Source organism: Dromaius novaehollandiae, chromosome 24 (genome assembly GCF_036370855.1).
Source record: "Dromaius novaehollandiae isolate bDroNov1 chromosome 24, bDroNov1.hap1, whole genome shotgun sequence".
NCBI classification, from domain to species: domain Eukaryota; kingdom Metazoa; phylum Chordata; class Aves; order Casuariiformes; family Dromaiidae; genus Dromaius; species Dromaius novaehollandiae.
This window is the reverse complement of record NC_088121.1, coordinates 2151393-2168319: the sequence shown is the minus strand read 5'-3', so window position 1 is coordinate 2168319 and position 16927 is coordinate 2151393. Positions and strand designations below refer to the sequence as shown.

Genomic DNA, 16927 nt, shown 5'->3' with positions numbered 1-16927 from the left:
ATGATTTCTTTTCAGAGAAGCTCTGGCAGAACTAGAAGGTGGATCCAATAATTTACATTTCCACAATACTTCTGTGACTCTTGTCCTAGATCTTCCCCAGTTTCTTTACCTTGCTGAATACTTTGAGATAATTGCTTTCAGCTCCTGCAGGTAGGGCATGCCATATACAACCACCTCCTCTTCTGGGTAGACCTGAACACTTACTGAAGACATGACACCTTGGATGAAGAAGGTCCAGTTAAACTCCTAGGCAGAGAAAGAGACAGATACACAGATGCCAGGTATTTCAGTGCCTCGTAACTGTCATGCCTTTCTACATTCTCTGAGACTGTACTTTCTACTGTTGGCAGTAGACCCTACATATGAGTAGAGCGAGCCTACTGCATATACACATCCTTGCTTACTGTTCTAGCAGCACTGAGGTCCAGCTGCTCTTAGAGTATCACGGTAGAAGAATTTACTGTGTTCAAATTAATGTTGACTGATTATTTGGAGGCTTGGCCATGTTATTTCCAGAATTTGATACGGAAACACTATGAACCAGAGATTTGGTTCACTTGTTTCTTTTAAGCATAGGACTTTCAAGCATTTCTTTCTCCTTGGGATTCATGGATTTCATTTCCTGCTTCGTGTAGAGACAGAAAATACAGCAAATGCTGTAGCTGTAGTGTTGTTCAACAAGAAAATGATTTTTAAGAGACTTTTAAGATTAAGAATTGAAATGATTTTATAGCCATTTTTGTTGCATCATTGTGATGAATTCACAAAGCCATTTCCAACTGAAGTGATAATAAGAGGAGGCTGAAAGTGGTGGACTACTCATTAAACACTTACATTCAATGCAAACTTTTCCTGTAGCTCTGTTAGAGTCATTTTGTTGTATAACAAGGTCACATCATGCCTTTCTTCTGCAGGGGTAGTCGCCTGAAGACATTCACAAAGTTATTACTAGAATCAACTGACACAAGTGTCAATGGCAGGAATCACATGAATGCACATGCACATGTACACACTTAAACAATACTGAGAATAAACCAGTTTCTTTTGGAAAAGAAAGCTCATTTAACGGTGTCCAGTATTGCTTTCTACATTTCAGTATGGCAATTCATGCCCCACTGATTAACTCAATAAGAAGTTTCAGTAGTATGTTGAGCCAAGAGATTCCCTCCATCCTCTTCAGAATGGAAGACAACACTTTTAGGAGTCTACAGAACCCTAAAATCACTGGGGATGCAAGGAAGTTGGCCCTGGGGTTACCATAACATATGCTTAGCAGAAGGTAGGTCATCCAGCTTTAGCAAGCTCCCAAGAATAAGCATGGCTGGAACTAGAACAGACACAGTAACAGTGCATACAGTAGACATAATTTTAGACATAACTATACATACAGAAGCTCTGATTTCTGGACTGCCCAAGCCATAGCAAGTCTCCTTCCTTCTGCTCTCTTCTAGGCTATGAGTTTTGTGCTGTGTTGAAAAGTTCTACACAAAAGAGCAAGAGAGACTCTTTTTCCCCGTGCATCCTCCCAAGTTCTTGATTTCTATACTCACATTTGCAATCTCGGTTTCAAGCTGCATAACTTTTGCCATTTCATCTTGGACGAAAGAGTCATCTTTAGACATATTCTTGTCTTCTCGGATCATTTTGGCAATGGTGATCATGAACTGCAGGTAAGCTTCTCTGACCTGTACACACAAGAAATAAAACTTGAACATCTATCATCATGAGGAAAAGGTATGCTGCCTGTCATTCCTCATTCAGCAGTCAATTCATGTTATTTTAGCTTTTACAATGTCCTGTGGAAAAGTTTGGCCCAGTGCAAACGACATGGCACAGCCTTTGTCCTCACCTCCAATGCCACCTTCTCCACTCCATTTTCTTGTCTTTTTTCTACTGTACTGGATACTACTGCAATACCTAGGACCTCAGTTGATCCTTGAATACATCACAATGCAGTTGCCAGTTTCTAAATACGTAGTGAATGTGACACTTTATGTCTCCCTATGCAATCCAGCTCTCTGGAGTTCTGGGTTAAAATTACTACTCAAGCAAGTACAGAAGGCTCTGTGCTTTGAAATACACTATGGGAATAGTGATCGCTCCTAGCTAAAATATCAGAGTAAAAAACGAAGTTTAAAGTTCTCTGATAGTAATACCATAAATCCTCCAAATCCTTTGTTTTCAGTGGCTGAAAGAAAAGCGTTCTGTCTCATGGTTCCCAGAGATGCCTTTGCTTTATTTCTAATAGGAAGGTATAGCTGTGATCTATGCCTCAGAATGGGCCTTGGAAAGATATTTGGCTGCTGAGGGAGTACAGTTTTTTTGATACAGGAAGGCTTAATATTACCTATTATTCTTTCCTCCTCAATAGGCCTTGGAAACCAGATAAACAGAATAACTGTTGTGAAATGGAGTCTGGGCAGTTACATGATGATGATTTATGTTTTTAGTCTGAATGCTGAGGCCTTAATCAAGCCAGACTCCCACAGGCCTCCGTAGGAGTTTTGCCAAAAGATGCTGGACTAAGCACAGGGGGAGTATAGGTCATCAGAGTTTGGTTCATTATTTATGGGAAGTGAGCTGTTAAATAGCAAATAAAAGGGGGTTGTGTCTCCTCTTTATTCATTAGGGTTAAAAACAAATCCTTAGCACTCCACCACCACCACCTTTTTATAGCTTCAACTTTTAACTATATTAAATACTATTTGTTTTCTTTTGCTAATTTAGGATCCTCTATGTATTGTACTTGATTTTCTACTTCCTACAAGTCCTTTTAAGTCTGACTTGCATCCAGGGATGCATAAATATCTCTACTTTCTAATATAACTGTTACTATAAAAGTGAAACTTGCAGAACAGAATCCTGCTTCCAGCAGCTAGCAGCAGACTTCGGAGCAGCTCTCTGCTGTTCCCAATGCAACTATATGTGGAGATTGTTAATTTGTCTCATAATGTAAAACCCACAGAAAATGACAGTTTACAAAGGTAGCCAGAAGGAGAAGGTGTTAAAACACAATCCCATCAAAATTTCATAGCACTATATTTTAGACTATATTATATTTGGAAATATATTCAAATACATTGGAGTCAGTGGAAAGACTCCCACGAGTCTCACTGGCTTTTGGATCTATCTTTACAACCACTAGACAAAACAGAGTCTGAAATGCTGACTGTTGTCTCTCTGTATTCCCTTCCATTCATGTTATGAAAATTATTTTAATGCTAGGTTGCAAATCCTCTCTGTTAGCATGACATAATTAAGAAAATAAAAAGTACTAAATCTGTATTTTCAGTTTGGAAACTGATAAATTTTCTAGCTATGCTTGCAACAGTTTACTAATTACAACCTTCCCCCTCCCCCCAGCAGTTTTGCTGGCAGAGATGAGCAACTTGAACATAGTCTCTCACAACTTCCATGTAATTGTGAATGTCACCGTCTAATTCTGATTGTTATGTAACATGAAGGTTCATGTATTTGAGTTTTCCAGAACACAGGGATAAGTAATAAAAGCTGTTTTAGTAGCATGCTGTAAACAAATTACAAGGAATACTTACCCTTTGATAGTTGCCCCCATTAAAGTAGTAGTCTCTGGAAGGCATTCCTAAACTCGGTTGGTCAATCTGAAGAAAATTATATACATTTCTTTAGTTAGTGTTGATCAGGGACTGGTGTTGTCAAGGGGTCCTTGAAAGGCATCATGAAACGCTGCACATGCCATCCTTTCAGTGTCAGAAGGATCAAGAGTACACTCTTACCAAACAATCAAGGATAATTTTAGCCTTCTAGAAACTGGGGTGAGATGGAAGCTACAACCTCTCTCTCTGGATTTCTAAATAAGGACAGGATGGCTACTTAGTATGAGTTATTAAGCAAATCTTTCAGTAATCACTGAGGTTTCAGAATAAATTTGAGCAACTTAGAAAAGAAGCTGCTTCTCTCCAGGGCTAGATTTCAGGCATAAGAATACATGAATGAGCTCTTAAATATTATTTATGTACCTATTTGAAAAACATATGATGTCCTGCTATATATTACACTGCACCAGCATTTTGCAAGTCACAAGAATTTACAACCCTTTAATGTTGTAAATTAGCAAAGGTCCATTGATTTAATTGAAACCAAAACAAATTATGCTACCACAAAATGTCTCCCAATCTGAATTTGAGACAGATCTGCAGCTTGGGGTAGGAATTGCTGTGTCCATTTTACCTGTATTGTGCATACCCATGGATTTATGGAAAGTTAATCTGTGTGCAGTGCAAATAACTATCCAATATGATTTTGGGATACATAAATAATTCCCTGTAATTTTTTTCTTACATAAATGATATGTCTGTTGGAATCTCGGTCATCATTCCATACAAACATGTCAATCAGGACACGTTTGTTAAATCTGGAGTTCATTATGGAGAGTTTTTCTTCCATGCTCCAATTTGGCTCTGGGAGATAAAACAGAAAATACACATTATACAGCAATCTATCTATCTATCTATCTATATCAGGACTGATTAAGCTGTCTATCTATCTATCTATCTATATCAGGACTGATTAAGCTGTATAGCCTGCAAGCCTATTGCTGAAATCACTTAAAACTAGATGGGGCATCATGTGAAGATATTTGATTTGTAGAAGACATTCCTAGAGCGGCTAGAAATGGCTAGACAATGTTCTCACAGGCGTTTTCTATCTCAATGATATATTAATCATTTACTGATTACTTTATGAATGCCTATATGTAGCATAAATCACCATGACCTTGCCTAGTTAGGCAATGATGCTGCAAACCCTAATTAGTATGCAAGTATTAGAACATAGTTATATTGGTTATATTCCTTTTCTTTTCCATGTTCATCCTTCAGTTTTCCTAATAGCATCTTAAGATGTCCAGTGCTCATGAATGAGATCTAATATGGGTATTAAATTTACAGTATCCTATTTACACGGGTCACTGCATGCTGAATGTGTCCGATACTCTGAACTTCTGTTTATCAAGAAAAAAATAAAACTGAGGATGTAATATAATGACATCAGCCTAGTTAGTGCAATAAATAATTCTGACTAAACACTACTGAACTTTTTTGGGCACACCATTACCTTTGGTGTTATGCCAGTCTGCAGAAGCCACTGGCCAATCTCCAACCATTGTTAAGACCTCTAGTAGGGGCAATGAATCTCGCTGTTCTATAAGACCTGAGAGAAGAAAAACAAATACTGTAATTTTTTTCATTGAAAAAGATGAAGAAAAATAAGTAATGTCCTTAACATATTAAATCTGCAACTGAAACTGTCATAGCAGAGAATAAGAGAATAATCTGCATACCATGAAATCATCCGTCTACTTCTGAAGACTACTAGTCTTCAGAAAAGCAATGAAAATACTTCTGTTCACTTCAGCAGGGACTTAGATTGAAAGCCTTTGGAAAGAATGAAATGGGACATATTTCTTCATTCAGAAGAGAAGGCTTTGCATTGTTACCAGAGGTAGATAACCAACATCCATCCTTTCAGTGTCCCAGAATGCATATACTAAGCCTTATAGATGTACCAAGGTATCTTCATTCACCTGAATGAAGATTAGCTTTGCTGGCAAAGCCATGTGGGTTAGATAGATATTGACTGGACTTTTGCTTGAGCTGTAGGTTTGATATTGAACAAGAGTACGAATGGAAGAAGAGACTCACTCTCATTCATGCATGACTTGTAAAGTATTTTAGCTTTCTGAAATGCTTCTCTGTCCCCTTGATCTGAAGTCTCCAACACACCTGGGGAAGGAACCATCGCAGTGAGATTTTGCCCTGAAGAGCTTTGATCTTTCCATAGAACTAACTGAGAATTCAGGGCTATGATAAACACTTTTTATCTGAGGCTTTAATTACTGTGAAACCAGAGTACTCTTTAAAGGTGCTATTAACAGAAAAAAAGTGTCAAGAAGGACTCGCACACCGCTTGTCCTGCTCCCTCTGAAGTCAGTACCAGATCACCTATGGCTAATATTTTAGTGGGAACAGGATGTTTCCACAAAATTAATGTAGTAAGAGATTAAGAGATTAAAAGGACTAGAGGATTTCTCTGTATAATGTGCAGTAGACAACATCTGAAACTAAACACAAGTGTATAACCACTTCCTCATTCTTACCTTTCAGGATGATCTCCAGCTCATCTCTCAGGATGTCAAAAATGCTGTATCTGGAGCTAGTTTCTGGGATAACATGCCGGTTGAGCCAGCCCCCACAGGCATACTGGTAGAAATCCTTGCAAGGTTCAGCTGTTGGGTCCATATTCTGAATTATTCTAGCAGCTATATATCAAAATCAGAGAGTTGAGTTCCACAGACTGCCCAATAACCTCTGGGATTACCAAAAACTGCCAAGAAGGTGCTTGGCAAGAAGGCACCTTGCATATACTGCTCATCTTGGATAAGACTCATTCTCATTGTGAAGACTCCAAGAATCCTATTCCCCATTTATAGATGCAGGGAAGCGTCTGACATCAGACTTTTGCACTGGGATCATACTGCTTGCAGAGGGAGCCTCTGAATGGCAGAGCAGTAATTCTCCCATGGAACACTGCCTTATAAGCATGTTCATGGGGCAAGGCACCTTTCTCAGCCTGAGCTCTTAGTTTAGGTACCTAGCTGTGAAGTCAGTGTTTCCAGGGGGCAATTGAGAAAACCTGTGTTGCAGTCTTACCTCTCTTGATTGCATGGGAATGTAATAGTTAGATGCCAAAAATGAGACGGTGAATAGCCCTATGTGTATAATGCATTCTCTTTGACAGAAAACTAGGTCTAAGGGCTATTGTGCTACTTTATGGATGACTTATGTTGGTTATCCACATCCTTATGGCTCAGACTGAAGCCAGAGGACTGTTGACCACACTGGAAATTTTCATGTACTACTTCTTTATGTATGATATTCCTGCAATAATGGAAGTATACAATGGAGAAGAAAAGACGACAGCTATACTCGCTGCCTGAGACAATAATAACAACGTGCATCTGGCCCAAGTGAAAGTTTCATTCATTACAAACTTCTTCAGTCTTAGAGCCTGATCTATTGTTTATCCAAGTTAGAACTAATCCCAGGTAGAACTAATAACATGTAAAAAAACATCACCTCTGCAGCAATCATTCATAGCAAGAATCATTACCTGCTGTAACACATCCAGGTGTGGTGCATATGCTGCCTGAACTGGTGACATAGTGAGTGTCTGCAGGGAGAGGAATAAGAAAGCAGATAAAATTAGTTGTTTAGGAAAGATATCGCTGCCAATGCCATTCACCAACAGCCATTCACCAACGTTAGTGACAGGTCTGTTTAATTTTAGAGCAAATGAACGTTACTGCCAGTAAAAGATCCAGTGACAACTGTGAAGACATTACTTATTTTCAGATTTATGAGGAAAATTTCTGTGAAAGCAGTACTACAACAGCCCTGACACTGAGTTTCAGTTCACCTGGAAGGAGGATAAGAACAGGTTGGTTTCCTGCTAACTGTCTCCATAGTCTCTCTGACACATATTGAAAGTATGATGTCAACTTCTATACAATATACTAAAATGCTTTGAGCATCTGAGCTTTTTCTCGACTTTCAGAGCCACAGTGACTGAGAGATTTAAACAGGGTAGAAAAGCTCATAGCTGGATTACTGATTTCATACTGTTTTTGAGTCACAAAAATCAAACTGAAGCAAAATTATTTTCACTTTTTTAAGCATGAAAAAAACAGACCTGCAGCATGGCCAAAATTTCAGGCATGCCCTGTAAGGATACTCCTTAGCTGTTCAGCAGGAAGGTTGTTCCCTATTCAGTAATGCTTAAGGCTAGTGAAATAGCGTGTACTGGAGCTCTCCCTTGGGAGACTGTGGACCCACGTTCAAGTTTGTGTTGTGCCTCTTGTGAGATGAACTGAAAAGCCAATTTCCAGTGATTCCAATGCAACTCAGCACTCCAGAAAGCATATCTGACTAAGTGTAGAACAAGCTGTGCTAAGAGCTATGATCATACTGGTATCTGCTATTTCAGCTGTGACAAAAGCAAACCCCTCTGATAAAATAGGAGTTTTGTTCCATTAAGAACTAGGATCAGCTCCATTTATCACTTTCTTCAATAGTCTGAAAGCAATCAAACTTAGGAATTCTAGAGATCTTTATGATTTGCCAGTTTCTGCCCATACACAGGGAGTGAAAGAAGGAGAGTGAGAGGGAGCTTGAGAGGGAGCACAGTCAATGAAACCTCAGCAGAAGCATTTTGCTGTAACTTCTGGAAATGATATATGTGTGCCTGTATCACACAGGGAAATGGGTCTCTCTCCTCATTCCAGCAGAAGCTGAGAGGCGTAACTTGTTGGAGTCCTTTTCTCCTTTTGACCACTCAGTCTGTGAAATTCCTCCAGTAAAGAAGATACACAAAAAGCCTATGTGCTGCTAGTGCATCAGTGGTGAGTTGAAACTGGAACTGGAGAAGTATCTAGCTCTTAACGCTTAGTCCTCTATACTAAAGGTACTGTTATGAGTTCGAAGGCAGTGATACAGAGGGTCTTGCTGTGAGTTCAGAGTCTTTCAGAGTGAACTGATGCTGAAGCCTTGGTACATGAATGCATAATTTTTTTAGGCAGAGTACTTAAATGAATGTATTTGTGATGTTGGTCATGTCATTCCCTTGTGTGTCTTTAGCTATAGAACAGGGATGGGAGGTATCTAAGCATCCCAGCATGATGAATGGCCTTGGTCCTGAGCACAAGAAAATTAATTTTGCTGTCTTTATTTCCCCTCTATGAAAATGGAATAGTTCAGTATCTACTTCTGTTATGTTAGATAGAGCACTACTTCTGTCCACACTGGAAAAGAAAAAACCTGCCACCATCGCCTTCCAATAGGATTAGCATGTTTTTAAACTTTTTTTTTAATATCCTTACACTAGAGTGTTTGCAGAAAATTTACTCAAAAAAAATTTCTTCCAATGAAAACAAGTGTTTTACATGAGAGCAAACAAGATTACAGTAATTCAGACAGAAAAAAAACAGTAGGGAAGAAAAGAGGGCTTTGAAGTTCTTCAGTGGAAACAACATAAAAAGCCCCCACTGTGACTGGGAATGTAACATTCAGGGTTCAGTTCAGTGCAGTTGTGTTGTGTGAGGGTAGATCTGCATTAGAATAACTGCATGCCTTATTATGGTTTAGTGGCTAGCAATCTCAGCTCAGGGTGAGCAAAATATCTGTAATAATTCAAAGCTTCACATACAGAAGTTTTGCATTTTTTTATAGGATGAAACTATGCCCAGTTTTTGAAGAACTTTCCTAAACTCTGTAATAATTACTCCCCCCCCCCCCAAAAAAAAAAAATTAGAAGTCCAGGGTCTTTCCAAGGAAAAAAATCTCCTTTGGAGAAAAGGAGCTAGTAGTTCAAATCCATATTGAAATTTTCCATAAAGGGAAAATAGTAGAGGGCAAGCCAAAAAAGAGTTAGCTGCACTACAAGTATGCCGCATTTCTTCCATCATTTCTCAGGCACCAGACAGAACCCATCTGAAGCTTTTTTAATCAAAGCTTCCCCCTTTAATATACCCTGAAAATATATAACTTCAGTTTCTGGAACCAAAGTGCTGTCAACAAGATTCTAACTGCCCTCATTCAAAAAGCCTTTGTGATTGGGAAAATGTAACTGAGCCGCATAAGCAGGGAAGCCAAATCTGTTTTGAAACCTTCGTTGCACATACAGAGCTCTGAAACTATGCCACAAAAACAGATAATTAAAAATGGCTGGTGAGGGGCTCAGTTTACTTTGAAAAGTGGCTCCTTTGTTTTTCTATCAATTATCTCTTTTATGCCTCAGTACCATTCCTGACAAAGAACCAAGCCAACCTGACTCTGTATGAGATATGACCAACACTGCCCTGTTTTACTTCACGATGTGTTTACTGGGACTTTGCTCACTTGACTGAGGCTTTGTCACTGCACCTCTTGAACCTCAAATAACTAGAAACAGAAATGTAAAATGCACCCTGTGAAAGTCTTGGCTGGACTACTCTATGAACTTCACATTCTCAACCTGCTGTGCTAGAGAACAACCCCCTGGTTTTCAGTATAAACATAGGTACTTCTTTATACATTTGTTTTTCTTGCTGGTTAAATTTTGGTGACAGGTTCAGCTATAATGACATAAATAGAGACTCCTGCTTTGACATCCACAGAATAAAGCTGCTGCAAATACAGAGATGGGGAGGATAACTTATGGGTTAAACAATGTTCTGTAAAACCTAAAAACTGAAACAAAGCAAGTATCTAGTAGGATTTAGATGGACGTGATATGAAATTTCTGAGCATAAAATTATAACAGTGAGGCATAAGCTCATGTTTGACTCTAATGTATGGCATAAAGATAGCAATCTGTAGCAGGGGAAAATTAGTACAATTTGTTCAGTTCCTAATTCCATGTTCCCCCTGATGCACAGAAAGTAAACACTTGGGTGGAAGAGTTTGTGGGGAATCAAAACTTGTCTCTTCTCATATCAAACCTTAACTCTCAGCCAACTGCATACTGTCATTGTACTTCTTTCCAGTACTCTCTTATCTTCACTCCAAGATGGACTGAAAAAAATGGAGAAATGTCTTCCAGGAAATCTCATTTGGCAGTCTCAATAAATATAAGGTTCACCCACAGATGCCTGTATGCAGGAGGGGCTTTATTTCTAGGTGTATGGTCCAAGATGGAGCCTACATACTCTGAGCACAGACTGCTGCTGTACTATTTCAGGATCCAACCTCTTACAATATTTTTTCTGTCTTAAAATTAATCATTCAGTTTTCCCACCTTTCTCTTCATAGATACCCTTCTTTGGGCACACTTTCTAAGGTGATCAGGGAAAGAAGTCAGAAGAACAGAAACGGGCCAGAAAGATTTCATCATTGGAACTACTTTGTACAATACTAGGTTATTCCATGGCTAACAAAATTCAGGAGCTCAGCTTTGTTAACCTTGCGTTTATTCCGTCAAGAAAGCCATACTCTTTTTCTGCAGATAGTCTTGTAAGGAGAAAAGAGCCAATGAATTCTCTGCAGCCTGAAGACTATATCCTCATCTGACAGAGCAGCTGACAGAGCACCATCTGAGAACTGACAAAGGAGGGTAAGCTTTAATCTAGCTAAATAAAAGGAGTGGCCAGCTGCTCACCAGAGAAACGGCAGAATTCAGCTGGGACCTGCTTCAGACCCCAACAGATTCACTCTAGAAAATCCCATTGTCTTAACTTGGCTTTAGAGGAAGCTATAGAACAGTATTACATTTGCTGGTCAGCAGCAGGTTACAGGAATAATTTCCTGAACACTCTAAGCACTGTAATTCCCTTCAGCAGTTCCTCTTTTGAATGCCTTTTTTTAACATATAAGACCTATATTGCTCTTCTCAGCCTTAGTGAAGTTTCTTTTTAGACAACAAAACACAAGCAAATCACGCTATAAAGTCTCGGAAGTACACTGTGTTTAGTATTTTGCCACTGTATTTTTTGAGGATTACAGATGGCTAGAGACGGCACACATTGAAACAATTAGATCCACAGTTGTCATCACGCAGTCAAGTCTGAGCTTCACCTTTCAGCACTTTATCAATTTCTCACACAGTTCTCATCTGCAGAAGTGCTGTCAACATTGCAGACCGCCTTTGCTGCTATTATAGCAGAGAATTGTTTGCAACAAATAACGTAACTACCAAATTTAGCTTCTTTTTCTCTGAGAGGACTGTCTCTACCAGATGCCAGTATCTTCAAACTGACTCGATAACAAAATGCTTTCTTTTTTCTTCAGTCTTTCTTAGGATTTATTATATACAGTCTATCTGTAAGTTTGGCTAAAAGAGATGGAATTAGAATTTCAGGCGAGGATCAGTAGACTTAGAAGACCTGCCTACTTTTGAGGCCCTGTGTTTCCTCTCATTCCCATTGGTTTTACATTCATATAGCTACACCTGAGTAAAACTGAAAAGAGTCTTGTCACCCAATGTCATTTCATTGTGAGTTTTGTGTTCGCTGCCACTTCTTTAAATTCTCCATCTCCTTTGAAGAGATGCCTTATTAATGAACATTTACAGAGCCAAAGAATGACAAGGCATCAGTCTAGGAAACAAGTCAGATCTTAGCCACAACCTTTTCTTAGTGTGCTAGTGCCCAGTTTAGGTATTGCCCTCAGTTAGCATGCTTTTGCGAACCCATTCTTCAGTGCACATTTATTCCATTCACAGCATATGAGATATAGGGGCATAACATGACTTTGTGAAATCCACTCCCAGGACAAGATGCTCCCCAGGGGTACAGGCTCCTTCAAGCAAGGGTTGTATTTCTCTTCTTTATCTGTAGACTGCTTAACAGGATAGGGTCTAGGTGCACGAGCATGCCCTGACAGCCTCTATAATAGATGTGAATAGTGACAGCCTGTGGAGTGCAAACAAAATATCTGCTGTCTGTGAGAAATTCTACAGCCTTGGAAGCCAGAAAGTGAATTTAAAAAAACCAACTAAACTAGTAATCTGACTTTCAAGTAGACAGGACTGGCAATTAGGTGCGAACGTGAATCTTTTTACTGAGCTGTAAATGCTTCGGAATAGAGCGAGCTGTGAAAAGGCTGCCAAGATACATGTGTGGGTGATGATGGAAAGATGTAATAGAGAGTGTGGCATATTCAGATTGAAAAATGAATGACTGCCTCCCTTTCTGTGTTCACCCAAATACTATTCTGCTGTTGTTACTGCACTTACTTTTAGCTTATTTAGCCATGTTTTTGGGGGTATGAAAACTTCTTTGGAGGGCCAAAATCCCTTTCTTCCAGAACTGCATAACTGCATTGCTGTGTGAGTTGCAGTGTTTTTGCTGTCTTGGTATATATATAAAATCATGGTCATTATTAACATCTATTACATGTATTGTTGCTGTAGGCAGAGGGCCAGGTCGTGTACCATGACTCTCTTCTGCAAGCTATTATATGAACAGAACAAAAAATATACTCCCTGAACCACAAGGCCTACATATACATTCATATATTAAAAAAAAAAGATAGAACATAAGGCAGGAGAGGTAATGCTTTTAATTTTCCATTAGCTAAATAGCATTAGTTTTTAGGAGCCTGTGTGTTTAGTATCATTCTGATAAAGGATGTATGAAGATGGAGTGCAGAACTCTGTGAGCTGAATCAGCTTTTAATAAGCAATCCAGTGTCCCATTCACATTTCCAACATTAACATTTGAGTGAAATTAGAATGCTGCTCAGCTGCATTTTCTATTGCTATGTGGGACTTACATTTATGCTGCCCAGCTTTGAGCAAAAAACACTTTTCTTTTGGTAAGTTTAAGAGAGACTTCAGCCTTTCAACTGAGCGCTGGGTATGGGCCTAAATGTAGCTTCAAAACAGAAATGAGTGGAGTGTTTGGCAAAACTTCTCAAAGTACAAAAATTTTTCCTGTTCTGCATTGGAACATCCACAGGCTGCACTGAAGAGCTCCTGCTTTCTCAGTTTCTTAGACCAGAATATGCATACAGGCACTATGTTCATCTAAAAGATGACACAGACTAAAGCTCCTGCTGCCTGACTCCTACCTGTGAATTATGTAGAGCTAGCAGCTATTCCGGGGTATGACTACATCTCAGTGTCTCCTGTTGTAGCAGTTCAGCTGTGTATACCTAAATACGAATTGAGAGAGGAAGAAACTGACGCTGGGCCAGTGCTGAAGACATTTATCTATCTAAAGCATGAGAAAACAGCCAGGAGGGGCTGTACACTGTACAGGACAAACAGGTTATCAGTTATGCTATTATTTTGCACTCACATTGTGCTAAGGAATGTCTGTCTGTCATTTCCCAAGGAAAGTTTAATGGCAGCTGATACAAGCCTGCAAAATGTTTACATTTTGGAATTGCTTTTTCTCAGATATGCCTTTCAGAAAAAAAGAGAAAAAAGCATTTGCACTGGCTTTATTTTTGAGGGAGAACACAAACTCTTCCTGTGGATGTTGGATGAGACCTGCATTTGGGCAAATTTTAATAATCTTGCCTGAATTTTGATTTGCTCAAATCCAAGGAGCAAGATGTCGATTTCTCAAGCAAGAAGCCAGATTTCTCAAATCCTTTATGGATCCAAGCAGCAGAAGTCAGTATAGCTCAATATTCTGATAAAAGAATTCCTACTCTAGGACCTAATTCTGGGGATTTTTTTTTTCTTCTGTTTCCTGGGGTAATAGAAAAAATAGGAGGAACTTTCTGCTGAGTATTATGAATACCTGAATTATTATGAATATCTGAATACTCCAGGATTTCTTCTAGCAGTAGAACAAATGCTGATAACATTCAATTGCTGGTAGCACACGAGTAAAAACAATAAAAAACGTCTTTTCTCATGAATTGGTACTTGGAAATGCGCAGTGCTGGTGCACTTACAAGTGCTGAAGAAAGGAGTTCACTGCAGGCAGGGGATGCAGAGACAATGTAAGGAGAAGACAGTGCCTTGCTTTAGTTTTATTATTTGAATACATTAATTTTATTCTCTAATATTTCAACAAAGCTCTGAAACTAAGAGGCATTCATGGAAATCACAAACCTGAGGCAGGTGCTGCTACCAATCCTGTTTATTGCTTCAGAGAATTTTTAAATAGGACTTTGCATTTGACGTGCTAGTGAAAAACTTAGTTTTGGGAGTAAGCATATTCTCCAGTTAATATATTTAGGCAAAACACCTGGAAGAAACATGCCTCGTTGTCAGGTTCCTGGCAAGACATTTGCATGAAAGTCACTGAACCACACATCACCTAGAGTTGAAATAGCCCAATGTAATATAAAGAAAGGTATCTCTCTCACCAGTAGCTCACAAGCATTTAAAAAAAAAAATTTCACATTGTAATAAGCAATCTCCCATGTAGATCTGCTAAGCAGTTGTTGCTTTATAACTTCTGGCTATAACAAATCTAGACTCAGGCTTCTACAAAATATGGAAATCTCAAGCCTTACACACACACACACACACACACACACATACACTTTGCCCTGTTAGTGCAACACTTTTTTTTATCTTTGTCAAAACAGTGTTGGATTCAATAAAATGCATAGAAATCCTAAAACACCCAACTTGCATCACACAGTTTAATAATGAAATCAAATTCAACATAATCATCTCTGTGCATGAGCTTGAACAAGGCAGAGGTAGGAAAATCCCTCACATAGGTGAAGTCACCTTCTTCCTGTAGTTTTCATTTAGCGCTGCAGAAACCCTTATATGTTGCTTGCAGGGGGAGGAGGGGAATTATTCACAGGTTCCTTACCTCTGCTGCTGGCATACAGGATCACCAGGGCGACCGCTGCACAAGTCATAATGAGCAGCAAGACAGCCAGACCGATTGCCACAAAGCTCCAGGATTGCCTTCCAGATTTTGTTGTTTTTTCCACAATATCCATTTGACTTTCTGATTTCCCCATTATTGTAACTCTAAAATGAGGAGGGGAGGGTAAGAAATCATTAACAGCACACCTAATCAATATAGGGGTAAATGCATGACAAATCAGGGAGAAAAAGGAAGCAGAATAAAAGCAAAGACAAAGAAAACTTCCAAATTATTACATGTATTTGTCCATTTGATTGTCCACAGATTTGCCAACCTCATTCTCCATCTCCTGTGCCTACCAGATTGATTGCACTCAGGGTGTGCTGCTGGGGGTGATGCTCTGGGTTACACTATCCTAGGCTCTCTGTGGTGCAGTGTTATAACTTCAAGAGCTCTCTTTGGGAAATGTGGAAAAGTCTCATGATCAGGTTGGGCAACTCCTTTCTCCCAAAAGCCAGTCCCCAAAGGGGAAGGAGGGGAAAGACTGCCTTCGTCCAGTGTCGATTTCAAGTATCTTGCTGTTTCAAAAAACTTTCCTCTTTTCCTCTGTGGATGTGAGTAGCTCTGCTGGGCTCTGTTAACAGCGGTAGAATCCAAAAAGAGGTGTCAGTGTCTTCAAGCTGTGTCTGCTCTGTCCTTAGCAGAGATAAAAGGTTTGGAATGCAGAAGACTCCCAGAATATGTGTCAGCTTCCAGGTTTGCAGAAGCTTCCAACCTCCAGCTTCTCAGTCTTCTCAGAGACATGCCCAAACTTCTGAGCTCAGCTGTGTGCAATTCCTAGCTTCAAGCAAATGCTCCTGAGCAGCAGGGGGAGGAGAGGTTGCATCACGGAGGCAGATTGAGGGCTATGTACTCAGAGCCTGCAAGCAGCACAAGCTACACTGCTGCAGCTTCTGCTAAGTTTCCTTTAGCTTCTGAAATCCACTTCATCTCAGCCATCAGATTATTTGGCTGTTGTGCTCACAGAAGGAATGTGAAGTGAGAGAGGTGCAAAACTATTGAAATCCCCTCGCTCTGGCTGTGCTGGCAGGTTTTGGGTGAAATAGATGGAAACAGCTTCTTCTTTGAAAATACACTGGTATATATGGATTGTTGCACAGAACTGCTCTTGTATGCTGCTACTTGGAAAATTATTAGGTGACAGCTGTGAAGGGCAGTAAAAGCAAGGGCAGAATGGGCATGTGATTTCTTCTGGATTTTATTTTAATTTATAGTGATATCCAGAATTAACTTTGGAATGAAGGGAGTAGCAGGTTGTTTTTGCCCTGTAGGCTGCTTTATTGAGCTAGTGTAACTCACTGCCAAAGCTAACACTATATAAATCTTAAGGTTGATACCTCTCTTGACCTGAGCACTTCCCCAAAACTGAGTTCTGTGTGTGTTCAGGAAGAAGTGCTGAGGACAGAGTAGGGATTTCTTTGCAGCAGTCCTGTTTACTGGGAATGTACATACAGAATGTTCCAAGACTAAGAGCACAGACCTGCTTCCCTGAATGGGGTAGGAAACAAAAAATGAACAACCAGTCTCTTCTGCCAGGACTCTAAGCCTCCTCTTCTAGTCAGCACTCTGCCT

The 16927-nt window shown here is 39.6% G+C and overlaps 1 protein-coding gene and 1 long non-coding RNA gene across 5 annotated transcripts in view; one reads left to right on the top strand and one right to left on the bottom strand.

Moving 5' to 3' along the window:
* MMEL1 (membrane metalloendopeptidase like 1) overlaps nt 1-16480 on the bottom strand; it is a 33398-nt gene extending 16918 nt beyond the window's left edge. Inside the window, exons 1-11 of one of the 4 annotated variants that reach the window (XM_064525419.1) lie at nt 15592-16480; nt 15296-15459; nt 7150-7209; nt 6137-6298; nt 5682-5762; nt 5095-5190; nt 4321-4439; nt 3555-3620; nt 1551-1685; nt 835-924; nt 110-246 (exon numbers count right to left, since the gene is read on the bottom strand). In XM_064525419.1, coding sequence (XP_064381489.1) covers nt 110-246; nt 835-924; nt 1551-1685; nt 3555-3620; nt 4321-4439; nt 5095-5190; nt 5682-5762; nt 6137-6298; nt 7150-7209; nt 15296-15459; nt 15592-15641 — 1160 coding nt within the window. In that variant the 5' untranslated portion in view covers nt 15642-16480. The remainder of the gene's footprint in view (nt 1-109; nt 247-834; nt 925-1550; nt 1686-3554; nt 3621-4320; nt 4440-5094; nt 5191-5681; nt 5763-6136; nt 6299-7149; nt 7210-15295; nt 15460-15591) is intronic. The other 3 variants (XM_064525417.1, XM_064525418.1, XM_026096552.2) reach the window with 3 other exon arrangements.
* Nucleotides 160-6275, top strand: LOC135330722 (uncharacterized). Its single transcript, XR_010392783.1, has 3 exons — nt 160-281; nt 1452-1670; nt 6144-6275. It is a non-coding gene; the product is annotated as an uncharacterized LOC135330722 (long non-coding RNA).
* Nucleotides 16481-16927: the final 447 nt, after the last annotated feature.